Source organism: Macrotis lagotis, chromosome 8 (genome assembly GCF_037893015.1).
Source record: "Macrotis lagotis isolate mMagLag1 chromosome 8, bilby.v1.9.chrom.fasta, whole genome shotgun sequence".
In the NCBI taxonomy this organism is placed as follows: domain Eukaryota; kingdom Metazoa; phylum Chordata; class Mammalia; order Peramelemorphia; family Peramelidae; genus Macrotis; species Macrotis lagotis.
The window spans coordinates 108,783,373-108,809,298 of record NC_133665.1 but is presented as its reverse complement, the minus strand read 5'-3'; the positions used below and the strand labels follow the sequence as shown (position 1 = coordinate 108,809,298).

At 36.3% G+C, this 25,926-nt stretch overlaps 1 protein-coding gene across 9 annotated transcripts in view; it reads left to right on the top strand.

Moving 5' to 3' along the window:
* The window catches only part of DCAF1 (DDB1 and CUL4 associated factor 1), a 123,829-nt gene that overhangs the window by 58,743 nt on the left and 39,160 nt on the right, over positions 1-25,926 (top strand). For all 9 annotated transcript variants that reach the window (XM_074198066.1, XM_074198069.1, XM_074198065.1 and 6 more), the window contains 8 exons: positions 6,994-7,067; positions 8,104-8,217; positions 13,523-13,660; positions 14,926-15,429; positions 15,804-15,905; positions 21,747-21,905; positions 24,025-24,204; positions 25,440-25,649. In XM_074198066.1, the coding sequence (XP_074054167.1) occupies positions 6,994-7,067; positions 8,104-8,217; positions 13,523-13,660; positions 14,926-15,429; positions 15,804-15,905; positions 21,747-21,905; positions 24,025-24,204; positions 25,440-25,649 (1,481 nt within the window). The remainder of the gene's footprint in view (positions 1-6,993; positions 7,068-8,103; positions 8,218-13,522; positions 13,661-14,925; positions 15,430-15,803; positions 15,906-21,746; positions 21,906-24,024; positions 24,205-25,439; positions 25,650-25,926) is intronic.

Genomic DNA, 25,926 nt, shown 5'->3' with positions numbered 1-25,926 from the left:
TTACTCTGCCATTTTGTCTCCATTCCTTATTCTCCTGGGTATTTTTTTTTCGATGAAGAAGGAGGGGAGAAGGAAAGGAAGACTTCATTTCATTTTTAAAAAAAGGGGTTCAGCTGGGTGATACTGTAGATAGAGCACAGCTCTGGAGTCAGGAGGATCACCATTCAAATCTATCCTCAGACACTTACTAGGTATCGGATTCTGGGCAAATCACTTAACCTCAATTTCTTCCAAAAAAAGAGAAACTGAGGAACAGAGCAATTGTGGTTTGTTCTTTTTTATTTATTTAGTTTTTTATTCTCATTTTGTACAAATGTTTTTTTTACATTAATAAAATATTCTTGTTTACAAGTAAACAAAATACCCCTCCTCCCCCATGAATATAGATAGACTTGCTTGGGCGAAAAAAGTAAAGGGGAAAGAAAAAAATTAAAATAAAAAAAATAATAGTAATAATTGTAGGTATGGCCAGGTGGCGCAATGGACGAAGCACCAGCCCTGGAGCCACGAGCGCCCGAGTCCATATCCAGCCTCGTAAACCCAACAATCACCCAGCCATGTGACAGGCAAGCCACCCAATCCCCACTGCCCTGCAAAAACCAAAAAAAAAAAAAAGACCCAAAATAAAATAAAATAGTAATAATAGTAGGGGTGGTTGGGTGGCAGACAGAGCATTGGCCCTTGAGCCAGGAGCACCTGGGTTCAAATCCAGCCCCAGACACCCAAAGATCACCCTGCTATGTGGCCCCAGGCAGACCATCCAGCCTCACTTGCCCTGCACCCTCCCCCAAATAATAATAACAAAAAATGTGCTTGAGTCTTTGTTCCAACACCAACAACTCTGTCATGGGTGGATCTCATTCTTTATGTTAAGTCCATCACAAAAGTTAATTCCATATTTTTCCACCATTGCCATTGCTGATCGCAACTCCCTCCTTTCTTATTTCTCCACTACCATGTACTCTATTTTCTCTCTCCTTTCACTCTGACTCTGCTGTAGGGTCATTGACTGGCTCAGCATACAGATCCCTGGTCCTGGGGACAAGAAGCCATGAGCCCCCATACCACCCCTTAAGCCCATCATCCACCTGGCCCCATAGTCCTTGGCAGGCCTTCCAATCCCAGCCCCTTGCAAGAAGTAAGAAAGAAAATGTGTTATATCTGACCAGTCTCCCTCCATGGTCCATCCTCTCCTCCTTTATTCACATCCCCACCCCTTCCCCCTGCTCCCCCCTCCTTCTTACTCCAGATGTCTATACCCCATTGAGTATATATGCTGTTTCCTCTCCTAGCCATCTCTGATGAGAGCAAAGGTTCCCTCATTCCCCCTTGCCTTCCCCCTTCCATATCATTGCAATAGCTCATTGTAATAAAAAAAAAAATCTTATGTGAAATATCTTGGCCTATTCCCCTCTCCTTTTTCTTTCTCCCATTCCATTTCCCTTTTTTTCTATTGACTCCAATTTTACACCATATTTTATCTTCGAATTCAGCTTTCTCCTGTGCTTCAACTATAAAAGCTCTCTCTACCTGCTCTATTAACTGAGAAGGTTCATATGAGTATTATCAGTGTCATTTTTCTATGCAGGAATACATGCAGTTCGTTCTCATTAAGTCCCTTATATTTCCCCCCTCTCCTCCAATTTCCATGCTTCACCTGAGTCCTGTATCTGAAGATCAGCTCTGGCCATTCCAAAAGGAACATTTGAAATTCCCCTGGTTCATTGAAAGTCCATCTTTTTCCCTGGAAGAGGACATTCAGCCTTGCTGGGTAGTTCATTCTTGGCTGCATTCTAAGCTCTTTTGCCTTCCGGTCCGGTATATTGTATTCCAAGCCCTACGAGCTTCCAATGTAGTTGCTGCTAAGTCCTGTGTGATCCTGACTGCAGCTCCACGATATTTGAACTGTGTCCTTCTGGCTGCTTGTAATATTTTCTCTTTGACTTGGGAGTTCTGGAACTTGGCTATAATATTCCTAGGGGTTGGTTTTTTGGGATCTCTTTCTCTGGGCGATCAGTGGATTCTCTCCATTTCTATTTTGCCCTCTGCTTCTAGAATATCAGGGCAATTTTCCTGTAGTAATTCTTTGAAAATGATGTCAAGGCTCTTTTCCTGATCATGACTTTCAGGTATTCCAATAATTTTTAAATTATCTGTTTTCCATATCAGTTGTTTTTTCAATGAGATATTTTATATTTTCTTCTAATTTTTCATTTTTTTTTGTTTTGAAGTATTGATTCCTGATTTCTGGTAAATTCATCAATCTCCCTGAATTCTATTCTTTGTCTGAAGGATTTGTTCTCCTCAGAGAGTTTTCTTATCTCTTTTTCCATCTGGCCAATTTTGCTTTTTAAAGCATTCTTCTCCTCCATAACTTTTTGAACTGTTTTGTCCATTTGACCTAAGCTGGTTTTTAGCATGCTATTTTCTTCAGCATTTTTTTGGATTTCCTTGTCTAAGCTGCTGACTTCGTTTTCATGTTTTTCCTGCATCTCTCTCCTTTCTTTTCCCAGTTTTTCTTCCAACTCCCTCATTTGATTTTCAAAGTCTTTTTTGAGCTCTGTCATAGCCTGAGCCCAATTTCTGTTTTTCTTGGAGTCTTTAGATGCAGGAGCTTGTGCTTCCTCATCTTCAGACTGAGTATTTTGATCCTTCTTGGGCTCATTTGCAAAATATTTCTCAATAGTCTTCCTTTTGTTTCTCTGCTTGCTCATTTTCCCAGCTTGGGCCTGGTTTGGGGGTGCTTCCTGAGCTTTTGGGGCACTCTCACAAGGGTCTCAGTGTGTGAGGCTCTGTCCTCCCTCCTGGTCTGTGAATGACCATAAGCACCTCCCTCTGCCACGGGGCTGAGTTGGGGGGGGGGGCCCTGCTGTTCTATGGGGGGGCCTAGACTTCGATCAGGATCTGAATGTGGTCAGAGCCCCAGAGTCCTGTTCCAGGGGCAGAGGACAGAGCTCCCAGTTTCTCTTTACTCCCCTCCCTCAGCTCAATGGGCTCATGCCCTGGGGGCTCCTGTTTACCGCTCTGCCTGCTTCTGTTTCTGGCTCTGGGCTGCAGAAAGACCAAGCTGCTCCCTGTGTGCCCCTAGGGCTGGGCTCCACGTGCTGGCTCTGGCAGAGGTCCCCCACTGTTCCCCCACTTTGTGCCCGGTGCTCCTCGGGGTGCAGCTCAGGAAACTCCCCTGCTGCTGGGAGTCTCTGCTCCCAGCGCCCTGGGGCTGCCTCCGGGAGGCTGAAGTTCTTTCGCTCTGGCGCACCCCCCCCTCTGGCGGGCTGCCCCTCCGTCCCCGGGGAGCAGAGCCTTTCTGCTCTTTTCCAGGTTACCTTGAGTAGGAGAACTGCCTCACTGGGTCCCTTTGTGGGTTCTGTCTCTCGAAAGTTTAGTTAGAGCCCTTAGCTGATGAGTTTTATCAGAGAGCTCCTAAGACTTGATCCCTTCTTGTCCCCATCTTGGCTCCGCCCCCTTGGTTTGTTCTAAGTCACAAAAATAATAAATGAGAGAGCCAGGATTTGAACCCAGATTCTGACTATAGATTGAGAACTCTTCCTTTTGTTCTATGCTCACCAGTCTTTTTTTGATGAATCAGAAAATTGGGGTATATTTGTGAATAATAGGAATGAAGATTGGAAGGCATGAAAGAAAAAATAATTTCTTAACCACTTGATTTCTCTAGTGTCTTTCATAGTGTTAATTTCAAACACACACATATATTAATTTGGCATTTCAAAATGGTAATGTCCATAGGGTTCATAATAGACACTATGCCATGCTATTTCTGGAGTTTTTCACGTGTGAACTCACAGAAATGAAAATATGAAAACATGGATTCAGTAAATACTTCAGAGTGTGATGAAATCATTAAAATAGGGAAATTATGGAAGAAGATATGAATAGGAAATAGGCAGATGTCAGAAGAAAATGCCAAATGTTATGGAGAAATAGGAAGGGCACAATATCTTTTAAAGTTGTGAAATTAATTTTCAAAATATATATTAAATTCTATTAAATAGTAACAATACAAGTCTTAGTTTTTTAATTTATAACATTAAAAATCATGGATTAAATGATCTCAAAGATTCTTGAAATTTAAAATTTTTTATGCTTTTGATTTTTTGATTTTTATATTCACTGATACATCTCTATGACTTCCACTTACAGACAAATAACCGCCTTACTCTTTGTGGCTGTCAGTTTTTTTGCTAAAACCCCATACTGAGTATCCATGAGGTTTCATTATTCTGAGACCCAAAAGGATACTAAAATGATGACTTTTATTTAAATAACTCATGACAATGATTATTGAAATAAAACAAAACAAAGCTTCTCTTTTAACTTCAGTTTTGGGCAATTAGTGCAGTGGATAGAGCTCTGGGCCTGGAGTCAGGAAGACCTGAGTTGAAACCCAACCTCAGATACCTACTCAGTCACTGTTTCAATTTCCTCATAAAATGGAGATAAGAATAGCACCTCCCTCCCAAATGGTTGTTAGAATAAGTTGTGAGAAGATTGGTAAACATGCAGAGCAGTATATGACCCATAGTAAAGTTGGTATAAGCAAGCAGTGTTATTTTCATTACTTCACATGATGTAAGTCAACAACTTGCTCTTCTTTTCTATCCCTACTCAAGAGTGTAGGTAAGAAACTAAGGAGTCAGTGGCTGTTACTTCTCTAGAACTTGGGGATTGATGAACTGATGCATTTTGGGGGGGGGATGTTTTTGGCTAGTGGAAGGAGCTGGTACTACTGTTTTATTGCTGTTTTTCAGGGGGGAGGCTGCCTTTTCTTCCAGCTATATACTTTGTACCCCTCCAAAGCCTCCTTATTATGCCTGTTTTATCCTAATATTTGACTGGAAGACTAGAAGACTGGAAGACTTTTTTTCTTAACATCCTATGATACAGCCTCTTCAGTCCCATGTTTTGTATTTATAGGAGAATATAAAATCTAGAGCTGCGACGAATTATGACTATCTTGTCTAATTTTTTTTAAGTGTAGTATTTTTTAAAATTTTATTTAGTATTTTATTTTTCCCCAGTTACATGTTAAAAACAATTTTTTAACATTTGTTTTTAAAACTTCAAATTCCACATTTTCTTTCTTCCCCTCTCCCCACCATCTCTCCTTGAGAAAGTAAACAGTTTAATATAGGTTAGTAATGTGTAGTCATGCAAAACATTTCCATTATAGTTGTCATGAAAGAAAACATAGCCCCTCCCCCCAAAGAAACTTAAAAAAAAGTATGTTTCAGTTGTCCACCATCAGCTCTGTTCTTTGGGTTGGATAGCTTTCTTCATCAGAAGTCTTTCAGAGGGGCGGCTAGGTGGCATAGTGGATAAAGCACCGGCCTTGGAGTCAGGAGGACCTGGGTTTAAATGCGGTCTCAGACACTTAATAATTACCTAGCTGTGTGGCCTTGGGCAAGCCACTTAACCCCATTTGCCTTGCAAAAAAAAAAGTATTTCAGAGTTGTCTTGGGTCACTGTATTTCTGAGAAAAATCTAAGTTCATTGCTGATCATCCTACAGTATTGCTGTTACTGTATATAAAGTGCCATATTTCCCCATGTATAAGACATACATCCCTTTTTGAAAATTTGGGGTCTAAAAACTGGGAGCAACTTGTACATTGGTTGTAGATTTTTTTACTTGCATTTTCCTCTTTTTTTTGTGTGCTTGTTTTTCTATTCATTGTTGTAGATTTTTTTACTTGCATTTCCTGCTTATTCCCGCATTTTGTCTTTGCCCTTATTGTTTTGTATTTGTTACCAGTATATTAGGTTACGTTTTGCCACATTCTGCTCAGAAATAGCTCAGAAAAGATTTTCGTACAGTGCTAAATCAAGTTCAAAGCGATCCAGTTTTCAAAAGTGAATGGAAATCATGCTGCTGAACCTCAGTTTGGTCTTCCAACTGAGAAAACAATCTGAGACTGACTCTGGGAAGAGGAAATCCTACTGAAAACCCCATGGCAAAAGAAGGCCATGAGAGGCAAGTCAGCAAAATGATCTGATTTAGAGAGGGAATTGAAGAGATGGATTGAAGAGCAAGGGCAGTTGGAATTCCTGTATCCACAAAGATGTTCAGCATGAGGCCAGAAGAATTGCTGATGGAAAAGAAGTGACTGATTTCAAAGGAGGACACAATTGGTACTTCAGGTTCATGAAACGGAATGGATTAAGCATGTGTTTAGGCTCCAGACTTGCCCAAAAGGTGCCTGAAAACCATGAGCAGAAGATCCTTGAATTTCATGATGAATAAAGCTTGAGTTCAATAATTTTATGTAATATTTTTTTTTCAAATTTAGGGACCCAAAATTAAGGTGCATCTTATACATGAGAATGTCTTATACATGGAAAAATAAGATACATTTCTCTCTGCATCAGCTCATGGTCAGACTTTACAGGTTATTCCTGCATTCCATCATTTGTCCAGATTTTTTTATCCTATAGTTGAAAAGAACAGAAGTCCAGTAAAGTTAATTTGCTCAGAGTCATACAAGTTAAATAAAATGAAATTTGAGTTCACATACTCTGACTCTGCCTCTTGACTGGGAAAGTCACATGGAGCACTTCAAAAATTCTCCTGAAAAAATGTTTCACTAGCATGCCCATAACACTCATTTCTGCTTCCCAGTTCATATCCTACTTTTTATACAGGAAGCCTCTCTTTATTTCCTCTAATTCTGTGGCCTTCCCTCTGCTGATTATTTCCAATTCATCCTGTGTCTTGTTCATACATTAGATTGTGAGCTTGAGAGTAGTAACTGTTTTTCACCTTTCTTTGGACCCTCACTGTTTGCCACGGGACACGGCATGTAGCATGCCCTTGATAAATGTTTATTGAATGACTGATTATGAAATACTAATGAAATCTAATTTTTTCAGAGTTTTATATTTTTATTTCCCCCCTCCCTTTTTCTCCTTCAGGATTCTATGTGGAATTGATTGGAATGGCTAACTCAAACCTTTTTTCTCTCCTCTTTTATCTTGACAGGTCGAGCTGATCCAGAATGTATGTTGGGCCACCTATTGAGAATTCTCTTTAAGAATGATGATTTCATGAATGCAGTAGGTTTGCTTTTTCATTTATTTCTTTTATATATTGTAATCAGCAAATGTTATAGTTTCATCATCTTTTGTAATTCTGTAATTCATTTACTTTCTCCTAGTGACCTAGGTTGTACTAAGTGAGATTTAGAGGGGATAAATTTGTTTTATATGGTGTGGATTTATTTGGAAGAAAAATAATGAATGGGCTTTCTTGGTAGTAGATTTGTATTGGTTTTTTGCTAAGGTATTTGCTCATTCATCTTTAGATTTATTCAGCTTCAAGGTCATCTATGAGACATCCCAAGGTTCTTTTTTAGTTTGATAAGATATTTGCTCTTATATGTGGGTATCTTCTTCACTCCTCTATATCTGGGGTTAAAAGGTAAAAGAATAATAAAGGATATGTGACTCACTGTAATTGTTTTTTCAGAGTAGACTTATTTTTGTAAAAGCATTGAATGAGAAGTATCAAAAGATTTTTCTTTTTTCTAACACAGTGCCTTGTTTTCAATAATTTGCTTGATTTTTTTTTCCTGTGGTTTTCCTTGTGAATTGGAATTATACTATAATATAAAGTATGCAGTTTTAATCATTCTATTGTTTTTGTAAATAGTTTACATAAACTTTTTTGGAATTCAGGAACCCTAGTTAATTAGTTGTTGATTAGTTATTGCCAAGGATCTGGTGCCTCTTTCAGCCCTTGTGACTGACATTCATGATAACTGGGTGGGGAATTTCTCTTTTACTTCATTGATCCATTGCTCTTGAATGTCCTTTTCTTCCATAGTTGCTGAGTTTTCATTTCTTAAAAGTTACTTTCATCATGTAATTTATAAGTATGTCATATTGTTTTTATCTTGAAGATACTGTTATAAAATTCATATTTCATATTAACTTCTTTAATGCTGTGAAGGCTGGCTATAATAATTGAAGGGTTAGGTATTGATTGAGAGTGTTCTCTTTCTCAGTTTTTTGATGAAGAAATTTATTACACTGCCTTAATTACCTGAGATTGAATTTCTAACTAGTGCTACTCTTTTATTTCTACTTATAGTTGGTGAATGCATATGTGATGACAAGTAGAGAACCTCCTTTGAACACTGCTGCTTGCAGACTCTTGTTAGATATCATGCCTGGGCTGGAAACTGCTGTTGTCTTTCAAGAAAAGGTACCAAATTTAAGGAAAGGTGTCGACTTAGGAATCTTTAAAATTCCATGCCACTGTGTTTTTTATAATGTAATGTACACAATTTGGGCTTAAAGAAATCTGTTTTTTGAAGTTTTTAAGAGATATCACATTAAAAAATTTAAATTTAACTTTTAATAAGATTATTCATATACAAACCAGAAGAAAAATTTTATAGTAAACTGTAAACTTTTCTTTAGAAAAATATGTATATTAAGTTTACTATCATAAGTCATTTTGCTCTTTCTGTATCTTATTTTGAAATTCTTTTGTGTAGTTTTCTCAGAATTTGTTAATAGAAGTAATTTAATTATTAAACTAACATTTATATAGTACTTTAAGCCTTTTTCAGTGTGCTTTATAAATATCTCAGTTTATTCTCACAGCACCCTGAGAGGTAAGCTCTTATTATCTTATTATCCACATTTTACAAATGTGGAAACTGAGGCAGAATGAGTTTTCACTTAGCCAGGGTCACACAGCTAAGAGCTACCTAAGACCAGATTTAAACTCAGGCCTTCTTGACTCTGGGTCCCATGCTCCATCCACTGATTACTTAACTGTACTCAGTATGTATATTATTTCAGATTTAATTTCTTTCCCACATTGTTTCATATGTCTTCCCATAATGCTTTGTGTTTTTCATCCATTTCATTTCTTGTAAGTGACTCAGTGATATATTCCTTTATAATCACATTACAATTTGAGCCACTTAGTCACATGGTTATTGGTAATATGGTTGTGCCAGATTTTTGCTGTTCAGGTAATGTTAGAAATATTTTTATATAATTTTTTTCTGTTAATAAAATCTATAGGGTATAGTCCTAGTAGTGGGATTATTATTTCAAAGGGTATGAAAAATTTTGAAGTGCCTGTTGTATTGCATGTTGCTTTGCAAATGGATTACAGCAGGTCCATAATCAGTGTAATAGTATTTTTGCCTTTATACAAGCCTCCCAGAATTAAATTTCATAATTTTTACTATTTATGCTAATGTAATCTAAATGTAGTAATTTTTTATTCTTCTGACTACTATTTTTTATTCTTCTGATTACTAAAGAATTTGAATACCTTTTATATAGTTTTTGAATCGTATGCATATTATTGATAATTTGTGGAATTGATAATTATTTTGAGGATTGTCTATTATGTTTTGTGCAATCATCTGTTGAGCAAAGGATTATTGTCGTAGATTTGTGTCATTTCCTTATGGATTTTGGCTTTCATGGAATGAGCCATGACTTTCCAAACCTGTTTCATTACATGACTCCCTACACTCCTTTTGGAGCCTCATTCCTATCCCCTTTTCAGCTCCCTTTTATGTATTATCTTTCTCCATTAGAATGTAAGCTTCTTTGAGGGCAGGGACTGTCTTTGATTGTATTTGTGTTTTCAGCACTTTACAAAGTGCCTGACACAAAGTAACCATTTAGTAAATGACCTCTCTGTCTGTCTGTCTGTCTGTCTATCTGTCTATCTACCATTCCAGACATTTTAATACTAGACTTTGGTCCAAGTGGGTGGACAGTTTGTCCTTAATATTTATGCAAATAGATTCAGACACTATTATTTTACTAAAGGCAAGATTTAAATTTGGGCCAGATGAAGCAATCTGAAAATCTTAGTGGTTAGGTACAAATTAGGTTGGAGGTATTGGCAATAGCCTTTCAAGTAGACTAAATAAATGGCCTTAGCTAATAGTTCACCTCTTGGTCAAATGGAGATGGCAGCCAAACGCTACCCCAATTTGAATGATAAACTTGTCTATAAAATTATATGATTAAGTTTGGTTGGAATATCACCTCAGTAGAGGGTAAAACCAATTTAAAGAAAGCTTGGCAAGAGATTCATCTAAGCAAAGTCATCCTGAGGGAATTTAAAGATGAAACTGGAGGAGGACAATAAATACATTAATGAAAAATGATCTGCAAAGATTTTTTATAACACTTCTCCATGAAGGGAGCCATTGCGCTTGGATTTGAACATCCATAGCTCCAGATGGGCTTATAGAAGATGGAGAAGGTAGCACTGAAGAGAATAAAGATGGGAAAAGCAACTGCTAGAGACTGTTTGTTGATGAGGACATTGAAGGATTAATTCTCACAGTATCTGAAGGAGAAATACAAAAGGTATAGGAAAACTTTGTCTTCAGTACTCAAAAAAAGGTGATCAAGAAAATTTCAACTTCTCCCTACATATATCTACTTTTGCATCTTTACAAAAGTTTTATAAGTATAATCTACATATGCATCAAAGACATACTTGGTGAGGGTATTAGTAGAGAACATTTTGTAAATAAAACACCATACTAAACCACATATTTACTATCAAACAATTGAAAGATGTAATAAATGCACGATCCCATTGTGCTTATTGTTGACTCAAAAAAAGTATTTTATTCAGTAGAGCAACCTTAAGACTCCAATAAGGTCCTGCATACCTCAAAATTAAGCAAAAATTTTTTGCAAATGATTTTATCACCATTGGTATCAAGTGCAACATAAAATTGATACTTTTGTGTTTGCTTTTGTAATGGAGGATATTGGGCACAGAAACCAAGTCATGGAAGTATTTTTTTTTTTTAGATGAAGTCCTCCAATATTTTTCTTTATAGATTTTTGTTTCTTGTTTTGGTTTTTATCAAGATTTGGAATACTTCAGAACCTTCTAGATGAGATTCACAGTCTCTAAAAGATTTTAACATGATCATTTACACAGGGAAAAAGTAATTAAATGAAGATTTCCTATTGTTCATATTATGACATGCATGTAGAGGAACAAGCTAAAGAGCTCATTTTTCAGTATATTTATTTTGGTCAAATATTACAAATAGGCAGTGAGTTGGGCCAGGAACTAAATTAGTAAAGGGTACTGGATTGGATCACCTTGGGATCATTAAAAGAACTTTGTAGTTCCCAAGCTTCTCCTTGAAACAAAGGGCTAGCTGTTTAATTATCTGGTTGATAACTTTTGTTTTTACAATATATTAATTTCCAAATCTAACTCTCTTCCTTCCCCTGCTTGGTGTGAACCATCCAGTGCTAAGGGGAAAAAATGAACAATGAAAGGATAACCATGTGGCAGTGAAGGCTTAGCTGAGATTGAATTTGGAAACAGTTTGGTATAGTAGAAAGAGCACAGAATTTAAATCTGGAAGAGTAGTGGGTTTGAAGGTCTCCTGGGATACTAACTGGTGGTGTGATCATGGAAAAATCAGAACCTTTTGAAGCTTTGATTTCCTCATTTATAATATAGGGATGGTAATATCATTAGTGCCTACTTCACAAACTTATTGTGGCTATTACAGGAGCTAATTGTGTAAAGTGCTTGAATGTTAAGTTTTCTTTTTTTGTTTCTGGTCCAGATTGTGATTTTTTTTTGATATCCGGAACTTGTGATATGCAAGGTCTTTCCACAAATGCAAATCATCATCTTGTCTTAGATAATTATTTGGAGACACTGAATTGTTGAGTGACTTGCCTATAGTAAAACATCTTATGCTGGAGACAGGATTTAAACTCAGTCTTTTTGTTTCCAAGACTGACTCTATCCACTGTATCATGCTGTCAAATATTAGAACATTGTCTATCTTATCAACTCTTGTTATTATTTTTGTGAGTCTAACCATACGCCTGTATAATTTTCTTCAGTGATCTTAGGAAGTCTGAGAAGAAGAGCAGAGACTCTTATTGATAATGGTTGTGACCGGAGATAAAGATTGTCAAGGTGTGAGTGGAAGAAGAACAAAGGAATGAGGGATTTATGTGTGGACAGGATATAGCTGATTCAGTGAAATCAAGGAAAAGCTGACTGATAGGGAGACTTGAGAGAGATAGAGGAATCTAAGTTATGGTGAGGATAAAGTAAAATTTAGGGAAAGTGAAACAAGGTAAAAGGTGGAAGAAGAGGAACTATTTTGATCTGAATTGAGAATTTCTTAAGCTTATATAGATGACCCAGTTATTAACAATAATGAGTAGAATGTTAACTTCTTGAGGGCAGAAGTAGTTTTCAGTTAGATTTTTGTATCCCAGGCATCTAATATGGTGTCAGAGCTTTATCACTTACTTATTGAATTGAATTTAAGGAATTTTGTAAATAGTGGAGGGAGAAATAAAGATTTTTCATTAGTTGGGAGATTAATGAACTTATAAGCTAAGTGTGCTCAAGGGAAAAAATCACTGTGTATATTAAAGGCCTTAAGTATGATGACAGATATAACTAGGAGCCAGGTACTGAACTCCATTTGAAAGGAGCAAAAGTGCCCAAAGATAGGGACTGGGTGATAAAACTCTAGATGAAGTTAATATCAAAAGAGGAGTGATTTCACGGAGGTGGCAAGTGAAGGTGGTTCTGGAAGTGGTGAATTGCAGGGAATTTGTTGATGAAGGAAGGGTCAGTCTGGAATGTGATATCTTTAAGAAAGTGCTCAAGTTATCATGAGTGCCAGAATAGAAGAGTGAGAAATAAGATATGGAGACATTTGCTAATAACAGAGAAGCATTTCAGAGGTTATAGTGGAACAGGAGCACAGAAGAGGTGGGAAGGGATGGGGCTGGATGGCAATAAGAGAATGGGCAGAAGTAACAGGGAAAATAGTTTTGTATTTGACCTTTGACCCTGGTCCACAGTGATTAGGGAGCAGGAGATGCCTTTGATAAGATAAAATAATGTGTTAAGATAAAAGAAGACCCAGTTGTTAGGGATTTTCCACCCTCTAAGGTTCTGTGATAGAGGTATGAGTATATGGCTATATTGGTATCTTTAGAGCATCTTTCTAAACTCTAGGAAGCTGAATTTGCAGGGGACTTCTATCAGGGTAGATGTAATGGATTAGGGCTATAATTGGATTTGAGGCAGTCATATTCCCAATAAAATTTATCCTTTGGAGGTACTAAAATGTAGTGTCATTTTCATATATTTTCTCTCTCTCTCTCTCCATATATCTATCTCTATCTATATCTATCTATCTATCTATATATATATATATATATATATATATATATGTCTGTCCACTGTTGTGGATGGTAGGTGATCTTTCCTTGATCTTTTGCTGCTTCATGTAGTATAATCAAACTAACCATGAATAATGCCTGGAAATTGTTCAAAAACGTATCTTAAATATTCAGAAATTTTAAAAATAAAACATTCCAATTTGTGGATGACCATCTGAGTAAGGAGAGGGATTTGGAAAGAAAGGAAATGAGAGAAATTCAGAATTTTATTTAGAGGAATTCTGAAAAGATACAACTTCTGAACTGTTCTTTTTTTCCCCCTTAAACTATAGGAAGGAATTGTTGAGAACCTGTTCAAATGGGCAAGAGAAGCTGATCAACCACTGAGGACTTATTCTACTGGACTGTTGGGTGGTGCTATGGAAAACCAAGATATTGCTGCCAATTATAGGGATGAGAACTCACAGCTGGTAATGATTAGATTAGAATAAATTTTGTATTGAGGTAGAGAAGGATGGTGATGCTTTATAAATAAAAATTCCTCCTGCCATTTAAATATGATGCAAAATTTCCCATTTGACAATCGGACAATTGGGATTGTTGCTGCGCTTGATACAGCTGTAGTACCACAGATGTTTCCTGGTGCTGGAGCACTCTGCCCTTACTTTTAAAATTTTTTTTTTTAGGTTTTTGCAAGGCAAATGGGGTTAAGTGGCTTGCCCAAGGCCACACAGCTAGTTAATTATTAAGTGTCTGAGACCAGATTTGAACCCAGGTACTCCTGACTCCAAGGCCGGTGCTTTATCCACTATGCCACCTAGCTGCCCCTGCCCTTACTTTTTATTTTTATTGTACCATGTGGTATCTTTTCTTGAACTTTTCAGTATTCCTTAACTGCTCATCCTTCCTTGTTCTAAGTATATATATTTTTTGTCTTTTAAATAAATTACTTGGTCAGGAGGAGTATTTATTTTAGCTCGATCACTAGAAAGAAATGCTTTGTTTTTGTTTTGTCTTGTTTTTAAAAAAAGAAGTGCAGGAGTCATCTGTTACTCTGTGGGAGGGGCAGGCAAATTTTAGCTAGTTTTGGGTAAAAGTTTATTTGTATAATGTCATTAAACATGTTGCTACACCTATTTCTAATGCCATGTAGACTTTGAAAATAGCAAGTGAAAGTTGATTAAAAGTAGTCACAATCTGTTTTCACAGGAATTTCTTAAAAATCTGCTAATGTATCTGAGGTTTCTATTTGGGTACAATGGTATAACGTGCTTGGTTGGTTCAGGATCTGTATTCATTGATTAATATGTTATATAAGTAGGGGCGTGGAGTATTGATTTCTTTTATAGAATTATATATATACATCAAAAATGAAGCATTCTTTTTAACTATTTTCTTTATTGGATCCTGGAGAAAAATACATTTTTTTCCTTGACTTTGATCGTGACTTTATTCTTGCAGTTCAGTAATATTTGGCAAATATTACTTTCACATCTAAAGGTAAAGGCTCTCAGGGAAGGAATATTCATGGGGGAGGGGAATGGATGAGACTTGTTCTGATTTAAGTAAAGTTTTTAAATCATTAAAAATAATGATGTCATTTAGTTTCATTTATTTGCAGTAGTAAGATTTATAAGCTTTTGTTATTTCATTAAATTCCAGGGTTGCAGAACCAAGATTGCAAAATAATGCAGTGTTTGTTGTTACATTTCATTTTTCTTATTTGTATTTCCAGGTGGCTTTAGTGCTTCGGAGACTTAGGGAGCTGCAGGTACATGAAATGACTTTACGGCAGGAAAATAAGCGTCCCAGCCCTCGCAAGTTGTCCTCAGAACCGTTGTTGCCACTGGATGAAGAAGCGGTGGACATGGACTATGGGGAAATGACAATTGAAGGAGAACAGGAGGAGACCTCTGGGGATATGGAGATTTCCTTTCACCTTGATTCAGGCCATAAGACCAGTAGCAGAGTGAATTCAGCCACCAAACTTGAGGATGGAGGGTTAAGAAAAAGTAAACTGGCAAAACAGGGTGACAGAGATGGCTTCAGAAAAGCCAAACAAAAGTTGGGCTTCTCAACCTCTGAGCCAGAACGCATGTTTGTTGAACTCTCTAACAGCAGCTGGTCAGAAATGTCCCCTTGGGTTATTGGTACTAATTATACCCTTTATCCTTTGACTTCTGCTATTGAGCAACGACTTATTCTTCAATACTTGACTCCCCTAGGAGAGTATCAGGAGGTATGTATAGAAATAGAAAATATATTTTTTATCTTTGATTTGAGCTTTCTGTATATTTTGGAGGAGATAGGTTTATAGTAAGAGTATTTCGGTGGTATGAGACTTGGGTTTTTCTGAGCCAAATTACTAAAAGCTTCTGGGGTGTGTGTTTATATGTGTATGTAGTTCTACTTTTTTTTGATTCAATGAAAATGGCAATAATTGTTTCTTGACTTGAATAATGCCTTTTTTTTTCCTGGAGAGCCTAAAAGTTTTCTTATTTTCATTCTCCTATGGAATTTAGAAAAAGTAGGTCAAATCTTTGATCCCCATAGAATGAAACTGAATGTTGGGAGGGTAACCTCAAAGGATTTTTACTTTTTTTGTTTTTTCAGCTGCTTCCCATTTTCATGCAGCTTGGATCACGGGAGCTGATGATGTTCTATATTGACTTGAAAAGGACAAATGATGTATTGCTCACCTTTGAGGCTCTGAAGGTAAATGGTAGAATATAAAGGGTACTAATTAGAAAATCTTTTGTCATAGTTATCATTTCTTCAGGAATACTTTCATTCTATCTGGGCTGCAAAAACATTATCCCAAAAGGCTGTAGCATAATTATGATTGAAGTATAGTGATAAAAACAAAAATTGGTGAAGACTTAATACTTATCAGAAAAAAAGAGATGAGTGCCTTTAAATGTACTTTGACTTTTTTGTGTTGGGTTTATTCTGTGCAATGCCTTCCTCACAGATAGTAGGCACTTGATAAATCATTTGAGTGCATGTTTCCTCCATGGATCATCAACTCCTTAAAAGTAGGGATCATTTCTTCTCTTTTTAAAAGACTCTCATAGTGTTTTAAGCATTATTTCACATAGCAAAGTTCAGAATTTAAGAATACTTCAAAGGACCAGGTCATAGTGCAGTACATACTTTTTTTTTAATCTATAAGGCAAAGAAATTGGATAATTGGATGAAAATTTTTATTTCAAAGTAAAATTACAATATTTTTGTGCCAAGTTTATTTTCTTGATCTTTCTAGTTTTAGAGAACACTTGCCTTCTTAACAACTTAAAAATGTCAATTCTTTAAGTGTAGGAACTATGACTTTTTGTCTTTGAATCTCCATTGCTAATTGTTAAATTAAGTCACAGCAGTAGAACCCTAAAAATAAAAAGTTAATCAAGATTAGAGAAGAAACCAGAGATCAATGCTTGCTCACTTTAGGGGATCTTTAGTTATTGTCCCTGAATGGAAATGAAAGAATGCACATGTTATATGATAGTTTGCTGACCACTTCTATGTTTTAATAAGTCCTTTTGCCTTTATAAGTGCTGTCAATAAGAAGACATACTATTTTCTAATGTTTTTTGCTGTTTATAACGAGGAAGATCATTAATAGATAAATTATCATACAATATGAAAAAACAGTTTTCAGAAGACAACGAAAGAACTCTGATGTGGAAGTTGGAGTGCAATTTGCTTTGTTCTATTTGCAGAACCAGAGGCAGGTAGAACCTGTGAAGAGGCAGATTGAGGCTGGATGGTGGGAAGTCATTCCTAGCCCCTTAGGGGTGCCTCAAAATAGAATGTGCTTCTGAGTGAGGAGAATGAAGTCCTCCTTGGAGGTCTGCCATCAAAGACTGAATAACCAGTTAGTTAGTTGTTGGGTGTATTTCAGTGAGGATTTCTTTCATGTATGATTTGGATCCTCTGGTTCTAAATCCTGTCATTTGGCCACACATCTGATCTTCTATTGAACTGACTCTGTATATACTTAAGTGAGTTTTAGAAAGAACCTAGGATCTTCTCTGCATTGCAGGTCTACATCACAATATAGTTATTGAGACATTTATTTTGTATATAAAATTTAGGATGAACCCCCCAAGAAAAAAACATGACAAAATTCGGTATGGATTTTACATTCTAGGAAAGACATGATTTTTACATAGCACAGAGTATGATGGTACAGAGTAAAGATCAAGATGGAATGCTCTGGGAAAATGTTAAGAGTAGGAGAAAGTACTCTTAACTGCAGAGGTAATCAGGAGAATATTGTACAGAAGGGGTGGCACCTGATCACAGATCACAGACCCAAAAGAAGTCAAAGAAATGAAAAAGTAAAAATGAAGAAGGAGGGGTATTACAGACCTGAGAGATGGTCTAGGCAAGCATAGAGTCATTGTTCTTCAAGGGGAGGGGTGCCTCAGAATCCTCCATGTGTAGCTGCAGTGGCTGTGACTTTGGCTTTGACTCGGCAGCAGGAAGTCACAGTAGCAACTCTAACTGCAGAGTTGGGGGAATCCCAAGGCTAGGGTCCTGGGTCTGGATGCCCAACTGTCCGCTGCTTGTCTCTGTTCCTAATTTCAGTGATCAGTGTGCCATGTTCACTTAAGATAAAGAAGATCATGTTGTGAACAAAACCGTTTGGAGAACTGCTGGCCTAGGGTCAGATCATAATAATAACTAAAGAAGTGTTAGACATTTTATTGACATTAGCCTCATTTCACACATGAAAAAACTGAGGTTTGGAGAGATTAAATTGTTTGCCTCTAGTCTTACAGGTTGGCAGTAAGAATCAGAGGTAGTATTCCCACTCAAGTCCAACTGACTGAGTCCACTGTTCTGTTCATTACAATAAATGTCCCTAATGATAATTTCAGGAAAGAGTTGTAGTATAGTTTGACTGAAATATTGATTTGTGATCAAAACCAGATGGACTACCTCTGATAGCATGAGTGTGTTATATTCTGAAATTTGTAAGTCTCTTGTTAGAGCTCTTGGGCACCTGCTCCAGCTGGGAGATCATATTGACATTAGAAATGGGAAGCCCTCCCAGACAAACCTGTTCTGTAGCAATTCAGCTTCACTTTCGCACATAAGTCTTTATGAGCAGCTGTCCACTTTCTTCTTGAATAAAGTTCACAGCTTCCTGGGACTAATCTGGTGGTCAGTAACACAGGGACCATTCCTTGTTCCCATCTGTGCCCTTTTAGGGGGGAAACAGCCCAACGAAAGCAGAGTCAGGGAGGAAGGAAGAGTTAGGTACAGGTATGGAGGAAAGCATAAAGGAATTGACTGACCTTTTGATGCACATGGTAAAGTTTATTTATGCAAGAAATATTGGGAAGTCATGCAAGAAGTGGGCCAGCTTGTCTAAAAATAAAATGAACCCCAGAAGTCTTAGGATGTAGTTGTGAAACTGTTAGTTCAGCTATTTCTACAGTGATTACAAAGCTAAGTTACACATACAAATAAGTGGTATATTAGACAGAAGTCCTAGTTTTGTAGTATACAAAACAAAAGAACTGTTGTCTTTAAACTTAGAGGTATTCATTTAACTACTTTTCAAAGTTTTTTGTAGGTTTTCATTTGATCCTTACAATGACCCCACAAAACAATTAGGAGGAAATAGAATTATCTTTATTTTACAATTAAATGACCGCATGTGACAAAGTAAGTAGTTTTTTGACAGGCAGAGTTGGTCTTGGAACCCAGATCATCTCACTATAATACACAATGGAAAGTAATAGAAAGAGCATTGAACTAAAATTTCAGTATTCATAATTGGACATGTGTCTCAAGACACCTTGGTCTCTTTGGAGTGTAGTCCTAATAATAGTATTGCAGGGGATCAAAGGGTATGCACAGATTAATTTTTATTATTAATTAATATTAATTTAAGACATTAATATTAATTTTAGGGCATAGTTTCAAATTATTTTTGAGAATGGCTGAACCAGTTCCCAGTTATACTGACAGTGCATTAATTTGTCTATTTTCCCATAGCTCCTCTTGCATTTGTCATTTTCCATTTTTGTCAACTTTGTTAATTTGATGGATATGAGGTGAAACTTCAGATTTGATTTAATTTGCATTTCTTAATGACTTAGGACATTGTAAAAAATGACTAATTGAGGGGCGGCTAGGTGGATGCAATGACTAGAGCACTGGTCCTGGAATCAGGAGTACCTGAGTTCAAATCCAGCCTCAGACACTTAATAATGACCTAGGTCACTTAACCTCATTTCATTGCCTTGCCTAAAAAAAATGACTATTGGTAGTTTGGATTTTTTTCCTCTGAAAATGACCTGTACATATCCTTTGACTATTTATCAATTGGAAAACACACATAGATAGTATCATCAGGTTTTAAGGGTCCACAGAGCCTAGTTAGTTTTGTGTATATTTCTTTGTACAATGTCCCTAATAAATTTTCATGTGTGAGAGATCTCACTCTAATTGAGGCAACTTATTCCATTTTTAGACAGGAAAGCCAGAAAGTTCTTTAAAGTAAACCTCTATCACTCTGTAACTTTTATCTTTTAGTCATAGTTTAACCTTCTGGAGGCTGAACTCATTTTAAACTTTAGTTTCTTGACACTGTTCTATTTGACTTCTCTTCTTTCCTTCATCTTTTCTATAATTATGAATATGTGGTTATTAGAGAGTTCCTAGTGTAGTGTTTTGTCTATTTAGATGTTTCCCTCTTTCTCATTTCCCCCATTGGGGAAAGTCATTTTGGGGGGGGGGTAAAATTTTCATTTCTGAGTATCTTTAATCCCTTTTGAGCCATCATACATTTGAAAATTTTAGGTTGTTATATTCATCTTTTGTCCAAGTGTAGGACATTTCCTCTATATTTGGAAGATATTGAATATATTTGGTCTAAGGAAACTGAGGCAGGAAATGGACTTGAACATGGTATATTCCCCTCTTAGGTTTTAAGAAGGGATATGGACTATTTTCTTATTTGTGTTTGTCTAAGTTTCTTTTAGGGAGCCACCATGGTGCAATGGAGAGGATGATAGATTTGGAATTAGAGGCCAGGGTTCAAGTCATGTTCTACCAATTGTAACTTGTGTAATTGTAGGCAGCTCAGTGGATAGAGGAAGACCTGAGCTGTTCTACCAATTGTAACTTGTGTAATTGTAGGCAGCTCAGTGGACAGAGGGAGACGTGAGCCCATCTAGCCTCAGACAGTCACTTAGTTGTATGAACCTTGGCAAAGAATTAAACTTCTGTTTGCTTCATTTCTTTCATCTGTTAAGTGGAGATGATAATAATTGCATCCATCTCCTAGAATTGTTGTGAATATTAAATGATCATATTTGTAAAGTGCTTTGTAAACCATAAAGTACTATATAAAGACTAGCTACTGTTATTTTAAAATCAACCTTCTGGGCCTCATTTCCATCATTTATTCAATGAAGGAATTGGACCAAATAACCCTAATGTCTCTTCTGGCCCCTTAATCTAATGTCTGTGATCTAGCACAGGGCTATGATACATTTAGTAAATGTTTGTTGAATTAAATTGAAGACTTTGCTACCATTGTTGTTTGAACAGGAACAGTTAAATTCTCAGGTTTGCCCTGTTTGGATAGATACCTTAAATCAAAAAAAGTTACAGTTTTTGTCTTTTACAAAAATCTATGAAAAGAAGGGTTTTTTTTAAATCACCATGTAGTTTTGAAGAGTTGTGAGATTGATAAGTATAGAATAATTTTACATCTAGATACTAAAAGTGTTTCAGCCTGCAAGGGTAGCTGAGCAAACTTTTTTTCCTTTGAGTAGTCAGTAAGTTAAATTAAAATCACTAACTATTGATAAATTATTGTTGTGAACTAACAGAAGGGGCATATGGTCTGACCTTTTAAAAAGTTTTTCCTAAATTACATAAATGCAACTTGGCATCTTATTCCTAACTGGAAAAGGTATTTTTTGCTTTCATACGTGTAATTTTAAAAAGACCTCTTAAAAGTTGAATGAATTGGAATGGTAGTTAGAAAAATTACACATTCTTTAATGTGTATCTCACAGGTTTGTTGCAAAATGCATAGGAAGTTGAGGGTATGTGGTCTTTCTGAAATGAATTCTTATTAGCATTAACTGTACATGTGGAATTTACTGTAAATTCTTATTGTATAAAGTCTTCCTAATATCCTGGTGTAACAAAAAATTAGTAGCTTTATTAGTTGCTAAGAAGAAATAATATTTATTATATTAAATGACAAAAATGGGAAGACTGCCTGACAGACTCCTTTGATCCCTTGTTTCATGAGAGAATAAAATAATTGAACAGTAACATTTTCTAATTGGGTAAAATTTCTAATAGATACCTATTATCTCAGGGGGTTAGTTGTCCTGAGGAAATATATTATGGTATTTTGCCTACTCTTCTCTTTGGGGCAGGAAATTAGAATTATTATCTTACTCAAGATTGTATATGGAAAATGAGTACTTGTTTGTTAAATGACCTACTTTGTTGGTATTTTTTTAGGAGCATTATGTTGGTTTCACGTGTTCCATTCTAATTCTTGCCCTTTTCCTCCAGCACTTAGCATCACTTCTGCTTCACAACAAGTTTGCCACAGAATTTGTTGCACATGGAGGTGTACAGAAATTGCTGGAAATTCCTCGTCCTTCTATGGCTGCTACTGGAGTGTCCATGTGCTTATATTATCTATCTTACAACCAAGATGCCATGGAGCGAGTAAGTATGGTGCTTCCAAGTATATTGGGCTAATTTTGGGGAGTGGTTTTTTATGAGTGTACAAGCATATTGCAAATAACTGTTTTGTAAATGTTGAGGTCTAATTGAGGATTTGAAAGGTAGCAAATGCAACTAGGGTATAGAATACCTTAGTATTATGAAAAATTCCAAAACTTTCTGGAAGTGCATTTATTCATGAGGGTCTGTGGTTGTGCTTAATTGCATATATATATATATATATATATATATATATATATATATATATATATATATATATATATATGAAATTATGTTTGCATCAATAAATAGGGACATTTGAAGCAAGGAAAAAAAATACAGATTTATTTGGGGTTTAGGCCAAGTGTGTCCTGTTGTATTAACACTGTTCTCTGTATTCCTCTGAGTACTTTCTTCCAAGTACTTGTCTAATGGATCTTCAGGATTAATTCTTAAGAGTTCCCATCTTGTGTGGATTATTTTTTTTAGGATGAAGATGGCCAAATATAGCTCCTAGATTTCTGTTCCCAGGTAGTTTGTTTTAAAGATATATGAAACAACTTAATTTTTTTTTCAGCATAAAAGAGCTCTTGTTATGCTAGTTTTGTTTTGAAAAGCTTCATTTTAAATCTTCTAGCTAAGCAAAGCAGTCTGTATATACATAATAGTAAAATTATCAAATGCATATCTGTAGTGTTCTTTTTTTTTTTTTTTTTTGCAAGGCAAATGGGGTTAAGTGGCTTACCCAAGGCCACACAGCTAGGTAATTATTAAGTGTCTGAGACATTTAATTTGAACCCAGGTACTCCTGACTCCAGGGCCAGTGCTTTATCCACTGCGCCACCTAGCCGCCCCTATCTGTAGTGTTCTTAGACTTTTTTTTATTCCCACAAGTTTTTCCTTTTCAAGTGTGTATTTTAGTTTTTTTTTTTTACTAAAGTAGAGCTATTTAACTACAGACTTGATACTTATAACTCCATGATTCTTTGTGCATGTTTGCTAATAATATAGGTGAGGCATTATGAGGTTTATGGGCTTCTGTTTTACTTTCTACTTGATGTTAGGGAAGAGGAGAGCCATAGTTTATAGCTATACAGTGCTTTAAAGTTTGAAAATATTTTACATTCCTTATCTAATTTGATCCTCATAATGACCCCTTGAGGTAGGTGCTATTATCTTCTCATTTTACAGACAAGGAACTTGAGGCTCAGAGATGTTAAATTCCTTCCCCAGGGTCACACAGCTAGTAAGTATTTGAGGTGGAATGTAAACCAAAGGTTTTTTTTTTGTTTTAGATTTTTCAAGGCAATGGGGTTAAGTGGCTTGCCCAAGGCCACATGGCTAGGTAATTATTAAGTGTCTGAGGTTGGATTTGAACCCAGGTACTCCTGACTCCAAAGCCGATACTCTATCTACTTCCGCCACTTAGCTGCCCCAAAACCAAAGTTTTCTTGAGAGTCTAAAGTCCCATACGCAGTCCACTGTGCCATGCTGTTTCCTTGGCCCATAAAAACTTATTTATTCTATAATGTTTTTGACTTCTAAATTCTAGCATCTTAGCATCATTTATTTCTTTGTGAAACTGCATTCAGAAGTTTTGCTTTGAGATGATCAAAGTGTATTTCCTTCATGGTAGTCATGGTGGTGGGAGTAGGTATTCCATTGGCTTTAGACCATTGATAGTGGCTCCTTTGGCCTAGAATAGATACTTCATCAGATTGGGTGCAAAGAGCAAGAATGTAACTTCAGATGTCTGGAAAGTTGAGGGGTTGACCTGAGGGTTCTGAAATGAAGAATGGGGTGGGTTAGTTGAGGGTAGGTGATGAATTTTTAAAGTAATAGAAGAAGAAATGATGGAACTTGCTCTACCTTTGGGTATTCCTTTTTCCCTTTGTAGCCATGTGGTGAAGGCAGTGTGGCAAAGCAACAAGAAAGGAATGCAGGGAAGAGATTTGAGGGTTGACTTGGGAGGGTTAGACATCTCCTTCATATTCTAGCATATAAGACTTTAAACTCCTTGCCTGAATAAGTTCAACTTTATAGCAAGGATGACATTTTTACTTGATAAAAGATTTGTCATATGTTTTATCTTTTAACAGTCATCACATCTTTTTCTTGGCAGGTCTGCATGCATCCCCACAATGTTCTGTCTGATGTAGTGAACTACACCTTGTGGCTAATGGAGTGTTCCCATGCATCAGGATGCTGCCATGCTACCATGTTTTTCTCTATTTGCTTCTCTTTTCGTGCTGTTTTGGAACTCTTTGACAGGCATGATGGCCTTCGTCGCTTGGTCAACTTGGTGAGAGCTATTGCTTTTGTTTTAGAACTTAGTGGAAAAGTTCTTAAAATTATACACCTTCATTTGCTTCCTTTCCCCTCCCTGCTTTTTATTAATGTGCCCTTCAGACAACATCCTGCTAATCGAAGAAGATCTGTTTCTTTGTCATTCACCATATTTCAGTATTGGTTGTAGAGGCCTATTCCTTCATGTACGTGTTTTCCGAACCATGAATGTTTCTTTTCCCAGTCTGTAGTGAATACATTTTCATTCCCGATAAGCCCTGATAAAAGACTTTTATATGGATTAATTTATAATTTTTTTTTATTAATATGTAAGCCTGAGCTACAGAGTAAGAAGCGTTGAGGGTAGTTAGGTAAGGGTATTTATAGTACCATAGACAATCTTCAAGTAATGGTATGTTAGCTTATAAATACTATCTATTTAAGGAAAAACCAAATCTTTGCTGTAGTCATCAAGAACTGTAAGCTTTCTTGGGTCAGGCCTTATAATTTTATGTGGTGACTGGCTAAATCTCTGATAATGGTATATACCTTTAGAGGATCCAGAATTTCATTGATATGTATGTTTTTCTGTCAGTGTATACTGCCACTCATCTTAATCTTCTCATTCTTTATGAATCATACCCATCTCCTATCATAAATTGTCCAAAAGAGAGTTATCTAATAGATTGAAAGCTTTGCCTTAGGTTTTTTAACTATTTTGTGGACACCACTGTTCTCTTTCCTGCTTATAATATGTGAATGGCCCCACCTCCTTTTCCGGTCATCCATGTCCTTGATAACTGTATTTGATATTATTTCTTTCATGTATATTATTATTGATAATGTGTTGTAGCCTGTTTGTACCCACAATACATCTCTGTTTTTCTTTGTGCTTTTCAGTTTTGAGTCTTCTAAGATAATGGTGTTATATATTCATAGTCATATAGGTATCAATGCATGAATAATGGTGTTGAAGAGATGGAATTAGAAGGGAAAAGTTGATCTTCTCAAAAGGAATTTTTTTTTTTACTCATTATAGCTTTGGTATTTCTAAAAAATCCAGTTTTGTGCCTAGGAAGAGTACATCTGCAATAGTCTCATCTTCTTGAATCCATGATAATTGCCAATGTTTAGCATAGCATGTTGAACTTTTACATTGAAAGTCTACTTACTAAGAAGTTAAAATTTTCCTTTTCTTTCTGTCTTTAATTTTTCTGTGTTCTGTTTTATTCCTTTTGTCCCTCTTCATAGATCAGTACCCTAGAAATTCTAAACTTGGAAGATCAGGGTGCTCTTTTGAGTGATGATGAAATATTTGCCAGCCGCCAAACTGGGAAGCATACTTGCATGGCACTCCGCAGGTACTTTGAAGCTCATCTGGCCATTAAGTTGGAACAGGTAAAGCAGTCACTTCAGAGAACAGAAGGTGGTATTCTTGTCCATCCACAGCCACCATACAAGGTAAGTAAGATGTGGGGAGTGCTTACTTCACTTTTTTTTTTTAAAGTGCATCAAGGGGTATGAGATACATTCTTGATATAATGGAATACTTTAGGATGTGAGTTCCTGAATTAGTCTTCCTTTGTAGTTTTAGTTCTAATTAAAAATAAACATATAAGTTAAGTTCAGAGACTCAGTTTTTCCACAGATGTCAGTTGCTATGTCTCTTTTCCCTTTATCCCAGAACAAAAGGTTAACTGAGGTTGTATAATACAGAATTTTCTTATATAAAGTTCTT